This window comes from Physeter macrocephalus, chromosome 14, assembly GCF_002837175.3.
Source record: "Physeter macrocephalus isolate SW-GA chromosome 14, ASM283717v5, whole genome shotgun sequence".
Taxonomy (NCBI): domain Eukaryota; kingdom Metazoa; phylum Chordata; class Mammalia; order Artiodactyla; family Physeteridae; genus Physeter; species Physeter macrocephalus.
Genome location: NC_041227.1, coordinates 22,538,256 through 22,546,085, shown reverse-complemented (window position 1 = coordinate 22,546,085; position 7,830 = coordinate 22,538,256). Strand labels below are relative to the sequence as shown.

Here is a 7,830-nt window from a genome sequence, read left to right as displayed (position 1 = left end):
CGGACGCGCGCAGGCTCAGCGGCCATGGCTCACGGGCCCAGCCGCTCCGCGGCATGTGGGATCTTCCCGGACCGGGGCACGAACCGGCGTCCCCTGCAGCGGCAGGCGGATTCTCAACCACTGCGCCACCAGGGAAGCCCCCCACCTTTCTATTCTTATCTTCTGTCACTCCCTACCATATACCCCTCATTCTACAACAGGTCATTCTTGTTGATATACTGGATACACAAAAGTCCCTTTCCCATCTCCTTGCCTTTGACCATTCCCTTCTGTTCCTCTCTACCTAGTCAAACCCCAACAATTCCACAGAGCATTACCTGATCATCCCAGACGATTTTCATCTTTTCCTCTTCTAAACTTCTTCAGTACTTAGAATATGTGCCAAAGAAACATCCAGAGTTCAACAGCTCCACCAGAAAAAAACAAAAACTAAGTGATCATGGACTTCCCTGGAGGTCCAGTGTTTAAGACTCCAAGCTTCCACTGCAGGGCGCACGGGTTTGATACCTGGTTGGGGAACTAAGATCCCATATGCAGCGTGGCGTGGCCAAAAAACAAAACAAAGCAAAGCAAAACAAAAAACCTAAGTGATCATAAAACTCAGTTTTCTTCACTCCTTGTTGATGGACATAAATGTGGTTCATATATAGTTTTACATAGTTTATGCCTACTAATTATCACTTTAAAATATTTTTGAGTATACACACATACTCAGTGTAGTTGTAACAGCATGGACTTTAAAGTTAGACCCATTTGTTCCCTTTTTAATGGCTATTTAGTATTCTATTGTTATCACTACCAGTATTGCTAGTTTTTATCAGTTTTTTCATTATTGGGCTTTAGGGTTGTTTCTAGTTTCACTATTATAAATAATGTTAGTATAAACATCTCTTGAGTAATCTCTTTTTTTCCTTTGGTATGATTTTCTTAGAGTGGGTTCCCCAAAGTTAAGTTAGCAGATGAAAGGGTATTAAAAATGTTATGATTCTTGTCAGGCATTGCCCTGCTGTTCAGTAAATTGTGCTAATTTCTTATAATGCTGTTATCATATAAGAGTATCTGTTTTCTAGGGCCACTCAGGCATTGAGTTTAATCTTTCTTTTAGTCTTTGCTAGTTTTATTGGCATATAATGGCACCTTGGGGTTGATTTAATTTGGATTTCTTTAATTCATTGCAAGTTGTACTCCATGTGATTTAGCTTTCAATTATATTCTGTCGTGTATATTCAAAAATATTTTGTTAGTCTTGTCTCTTTAATCAGATTATATAAACTAAATCATCTAACCTTGAACAAGTCACTTTACCTCTATAAATTTGATTTCTTATCAGTAAAATGAGGGGGTGATAACCTCTAAAGTTCCTTCCATTGTTATGGTTCTAAGTGTCTCTCTCTCCTCTAGCTCCTGATCCAGTACTGAGATTATCCTAGGTGTTCTGCAGTTGTACGTTTAACCTGTTGAGCACCTTTTCTCCAAAGTAGCCAGGCAAATATTTCAAGATTGTAAATCTGATCATGTCCTTCTCCTGATTAAGCTCCTATGATGGCTTTCCTTTGCTCTTAGGGTAAATAGCAAATTCCTTATGCTTAGAAGGATTGTGTTATCTGCCCAGTTTACGCATCAATTCCTGCTATTCTTTCTGTAATTCTCAGTGCTTTGGCCTAAGGGAGTTCCTCTTAATGCATACCCTTGGTTCTTTTCTGTCCCATAGTAATGTCTTTCTTGGTGGGGAAGTGGAGAAAAACTCCTATTCATCTTTCAGATTTTAACAACAATGTCTTCCTCAGGGCAATTCAAATGGTGACTTAGTAAATGTATAACCTTGGGCAAATTATTTAACCTCTCTGAGCCTCGATTTTCAAATCAATAAAATAAGAATGAAAATAAGGCCTACCTCCTAGGGTTGTAGTAAGAACTAAATAAGATAATGCATTTAAGGAGCTTAAAGCAACATCTGGCACTTAGCAAGTAACACTTGGGCAAGTAGTAGTAGGAGAAAGAGATGCTCATTAAATAATTGCTGAGAGTGAATGAACAAATTAAGCCTCCTATGTCATGGAAGGCTCTATGGATAAAGGATTTCTTCCTTTCACTAATTAGTTCATTTAAAAAGTTACTGATTGACTACAATGTACTAGGCATTGTGGCTACAATTTAAATAGATGGTGAAAAATGGAGTGGCAATTTTGAGAAGGGAGGGAAGAAATTTGAGTCAAGATTCAGCCCATGGGAATAGAAGGTGGTTTAGGAGTGTGGTGGGTGTTAAGATTTGATAGGTAGGTAGAGGAGGGACCCAGGTGGTAGGTCCTAGAGTACAGGGCAGAGAAGTTGTGACTTGGTCCTGTGCATAGACTGGTAAGCCATCTGAGGATAAATATGTCTGAGAAGCTAAGTGATGTCTGGGCTTCCTTTTCTGTTGCAGAGTTTTGGGGAGACATTGCCAAGGAATTTTACTGGAAGACCCCATGTCCTGGTCCATTCCTCCAGTACAACTTTGATGTGACTAAAGGGAAAATCTTTATTGAGTGGATGAAAGGAGCAACTACCAACATCTGCTACAATGTACTGGATCGAATTGTCTACGAGAAAAAACTTGGCGATAAAGTTGCTTTTTACTGGTAAAAACATCTATTTTATAGCCTGTGGCAGATCAAAAGTCATCCTCACATTTATATAGTGTTTTATAGTTCACAAAGTACCTTAAAAATCCATGAATTCATTTGATGCTTACAACAACCCAGAAAAATAAGCAAAGTATCTTTAACTTAATGTCTCAGATGAGGAAAAATACCTCAAGTAAGTTAAATGGCTTCCCTAAAATCACATAACTAGAATGTGACAGAAATGACATTCAAAGCCAAGTGTCCTGACTTCTAGTCTAGTGTTCTCAACTTGGAGAGGAACAAGGTGAGAGGGTAAATGGAAGCAAACAGTACTAAGTAGCTTTCTTTCTCATTCTTGCTTTGGGAGAAAACTGGATATTGGATTTTTCACTACCACTACCACTGTTATCATCATTACCTTTGATTGAGCTATATGCCAGACACTGTGCTCAAGTGCTTAGCAAATATTATCATATTTGATGCTCACAGCAACTAAGAATATTATTTTCCTCATTTTTGCATATGTGAAAACTGAAATTCTGAGATGTAGATAAATGACTTATCTGAAGTCATACAACTAGTAAGAAGCAGGGCTAAGATTCAAACCCCGGTAGCACAATTCCAGAGTTTATACTCTTAACCATGACACTATACTATCCTTTTAATTTCTTATACTAGCCTCCCAACTTAGCTTTGCAAAGTAGGTGTTCTTTGCTCCATTTTATAGCTGAAGAAATGAAGCACACATCTGTCCTTCATAGTGAATAAGGTCATAGCATGAGTAATTGGTAGAGCCAGGATTCAAACCCAAGTCTGTCTGATTCCTTGCTTTTAACACTAGGCCACACTGCCTTCCCAACTGAAACTGAGACCCCCCCTCCTCCTAGCAACATAGCTTAGAGGAGGTGTTACAAAACTGAACCTGAAATAGGATCTTGAAGTTCCAGTTATTGGAGTGTTGCTTCTGCCACCAACCATGAGCACTTTGGGAATTGATCTATTTCTTTTTAAGTAAGCCAATAGGAGCACGTTGGTATTTCATGGAAGAATTAAATTGGTGGTCAGTAAAAATTTTCCCAGTTTGTGTGATATATTGAGAAAAGCCCTAACCTGAGAGATAGGAAACTCAGATTCTTATTCCAACTGTGCCATTCACTTGCTGTGTAACCCTAGGCAAGGCATTTAACTCTTTGAAAGTCAGTTTCCTCATTCATAAAATGGGGGTAATAATTCTACCCTTGTCGTTATCACTAGATTGTTATGAGAATCAAATATGATATTGTAAAAGCATTTATTTGTTCATTGGAAAACAACGTACAGATGTGAGTGGTCTGTTATCACATTACCATTGTTCAATTTGGGGTCACTTTGCCACTGAAAGTCATGGCCTATTATGCCTGTTGAGACTTTGTTTAGCTCCTGCCCTGGGACTTTATGCTTGAGCTCCAGCTGACACTTGGGCCCACCTCCTAGGTTCCTTAGGGATCAAAAAACCTTTAAAGATTTGCAGAGGAGATGCTTTTGTCTAAATTTGTTGCCTGGTTTGAAATAATTCAGGTGCAAGAAGAAAGACTGAAAAACACAGGCCAGAGTTGTCCAATCACTGGATATTGCTGCAGAATGCTGAGGCCCTTCTTTTTAGTTCCCCTACCATCCATACCTGAACAGAGCCTGTCTCCACATTTGTAAAATGAAAGGAGTAGATTAGATCAGTGTTCTCCCAAGAATGCTCTAGGAACCACTCACTAACTACTAGACATATTAGCAGGGGCTTCTTGATTCATGAAACAAATGAGACTGAGAAGCACTACATAATAAATTACCTTTGTGGGATTCCCAATGTATATTAATATAGTAAAGACTCCAAGAAGTCCTACAGTAAAGACACCTGATTAATTTTAACATGGGATTTCTAAAGTTTACTTGAGCCCCAAACACATTTTACAGTATGCTATTAACATCAAAAGAAGCAGTATTCCATGGAACACCAATTTGGGAAGCACTCGATTATATAATCTCTACATTTACTTCCAGTGCAAAATTCTGTACCTCTATAACAAGACATTTTCACTCCATTTTTACATTGGTCACTTAACCAATAAGAATTTTTAAAGATATTGGGTACACAGCCCTATGTTAGGTGTTATGGTACAAGGGTAAGAAGAGTGGAGACAAGTACCACACTGGCCATTATTACTCAATTCTCAAGCTACAAATAAATCACATTTGTTAAAAGAAAGTAAAGTGCAAACATGCCAGATACTTGGTTACTTCCCTTTTTTTACCTCCATATTTTAAAAATAATATGCTTACACTGCTATTTCTTCATCTTTTTTTTTAGAAAGTATTGACTTCCTTTTATGATAGATGAGAATTCAGTTCTTGTATACTCCTCCAGCTTCCTTCTCTTATCTTCTCAATATAATTATACTTCTGTTTTTTAGTTAATTTAAAAATCAATGTTTATGTTAGAATAATCTATCACAGTTGCATTTCCTTTTATGTAAAGATTTTTTTTTCACAGAAGTTAAAAGTCGCCTGCCATTTTTCTTGCACTATTTGCCTTTATCATATACTCAATTTTTTTCAAACTCTCTATCATATAATTTATTCTCTGAGTGCTGTTTTTCTCCTTTGTCCTTTGTCTTGGAGCCCACCTTCTTCCTGCTCTAATTTCTATTAATGCCTTTAAAGTGACATCTTTTCAGTGATTTGCTCCAGTTGATATACTTCTTATGGAGCCATAGTATGACTTTCTTTTCAACCTAGGCATTTAGATAGCTATAATGGCATTAGAAAACCACATTTGTAGGTCACTTCTTGTTTTAGGGCATATCTTATATACATACTGAAATAATCCACAAAGGAAATAGTGCTCTTAGGAAAGTACTCCAATAAGCCAAAATAGAACAATATTAAGGAAGAATTTGGCCTTTTACTTTTGGCTTGACATATTGTAAATACTCATGGAAGAACAGTATTTTTAGAATTTGAAGTGACTGTTTTAGAGTCCATCTAGGCCAGCTCTCTTTACAGATGGGTAGATTAAGGATCAGAGAAGCTAAGTGATTTGCTTAAGGGTGATAAACCTGCTTGGAGACAGAGCTGAGACTAATCTCCAGACAGCCTCACTCCTAGTCAACTTCTCTATTTACCATATGATACTACAGTGGACCCTTGAACAACTCGAGGGTTAGAGGTGCCAACCCTTGCACAATCCAATCTGCATGTAATTTATAGCTGGCCCTCCATAGCCTCTGTATCCGAGGTTCCACATTCGCAGATTCAACCAACAGTGGATCACGTAGTACTGTAGTATTTACAATTGAAAAAAGTCTGCATATAAATGTATTCATGCATTTCAAACCCGTGTTGTTCAAGGGTCAACAGTACTTCGTTATTCTAGCTGTGCAGTATTTAGCTGTGACCAGTGAAAAGAGCAATTAGTCATATCAGTTAAATTAACTTTAAATTAATTTGCTTAAAAATGTAAAATAGGGCTTCCCTGGTGGCGCAGTGGTTGCGCATCCGCCTGCCGATGCAGGGGAACCGGGTTCGCGCCCCGGTCTGGGAGGATCCCACATGCCGCGGAGCGGCTGGGCCCGTGAGCCATGGCCGCTGAGCCTGCGCGTCCGGAGCCTGTGCTCCGCAACGGGAGAGGCCACAACAGAGGGAGGCCCGCATACCACAAAAAAAAAAAAAATGTAAAATAAATGGTGTCATCAGGTTTAAATGGCCCAGACCCTTTAATGAATGTAAAATAGATTTACATTCTCTTGGGGAAGACCAGACAGGCCTACATGAAACAGCCTGAAAGCATTTATGGGTCAAATTGCAAAGAGCCACTTTTACAAATAGTTCACAGAAGGGAGAAAGCATTGCAGGGAGGCAGTCAACATAAAATTAGGAGAATGTGTTTTGGTGTCAGACTAACCTAATTTGAGTCCTGTTTCTGCCACTAACTAGATTTATGATTTTGCACAAGTTATTTAACCTCTTTGAGCCTCAGTTTTCTCAACGGTGAAATGTGGATAAAAATAATTTTTATCTCATGGAGTTGTCAACTGAACAGGATTGAAAAGGATAACAAACCCATGTGTCCGATTCCTGGCACATTGAAAGCACTCAAATATTAGCTGCCATTATTATTATATTGGGACAGTGAGATGACCAAGTCTGTCTAGAGTAAAGGGTTTATGTAGGGAACAATTTATTCATTCAATACTTATTAAGAACTTACTATGTACCAGGAAGTATTCTGAACAAACAGACAAACTCTCTGCCCTCATGGAGGTTATATTCCAGCTTAAGGAGACAGACAATAAACAAACCAACCAATAAATATGTGACAGGTAGTGATAAGTGCTATAGAAAAAATACAAAGCAGTTTAAGGAAAAAGGAATGACAATGAAGAATGGGGATTGATAAGGGAAGCACTCTCTGATAAAGGTGATATTTGAGCAGAGATATGAAGGAAATGGAGAGTGTTATGCCCATAGCTGGGTTGGGAAAGGGAAATATTCCAGATACATGGAAGAGCAAGTATAAAGGCCCTGAGATGGGAGTGTTCTGCTACCTGGGGCATTTGAATACTAGCTAGGAAGTTAGTGTAGCTGAAGCAGTATTAGCTAGAAAAACAGAGTAGTAGGGAATGAGGTCAGCAGGACACTAGATTGTATAGAACCTTGAAAGACTTTTGGGTTTTATTCACAGTGAAATGGGGAACCACTGGACAATCTTGAGCACAGAAGTGAAAATGATTTGACTTATGTTTAGAGTCTGTCTTTGTGTTGAGAATAGACTGTAGAAGGGCAAGAATAGAAGCATGGAGATCAATTATGAGGCTATTATAGAAATCCAGCTGAATAATGATGGTGATTTAGACTTTAGTAGTACTTGAAGGTGGTTAAAAGTGGTCAAAATCTGGATCTATTTTGAGTGAAGAGCCCATGGAATTTGCTGACTTGGATTGGATTTGAGGAGTGAGAGAGAGGAGTCAAGGTTATCTTCAGCAGTGGATGAGGTCCAGGAATGGGACATCTTGACTAATTTTGGAGACCTATGAAAAGATTTTATGCAGGGGAATGATGCAGTCACAGCTGGGTTTAAGATTAATCTGGATTCATATGGAAGTGAGAGTGGAAAGTCAGAGAACTGAGAGTTTTGTGTTTTTTTGTGTTTTTTTTTGCGGTACGCGGGCCTCTCACTGTTGTGGCCTCTCCCGTT

General features: G+C 38.7%; 1 protein-coding gene across 3 annotated transcripts in view; it reads left to right on the top strand.

Moving 5' to 3' along the window:
• Positions 1–7,830, top strand: part of ACSS2 (acyl-CoA synthetase short chain family member 2) — a 46,522-nt gene that overhangs the window by 4,027 nt on the left and 34,665 nt on the right. For all 3 annotated transcript variants that reach the window (XM_007115352.4, XM_028499564.2, XM_007115351.4), the window contains exon 2: positions 2,423–2,618. In XM_007115352.4, coding sequence (XP_007115414.1) covers positions 2,423–2,618 — 196 coding nt within the window. The remainder of the gene's footprint in view (positions 1–2,422; positions 2,619–7,830) is intronic.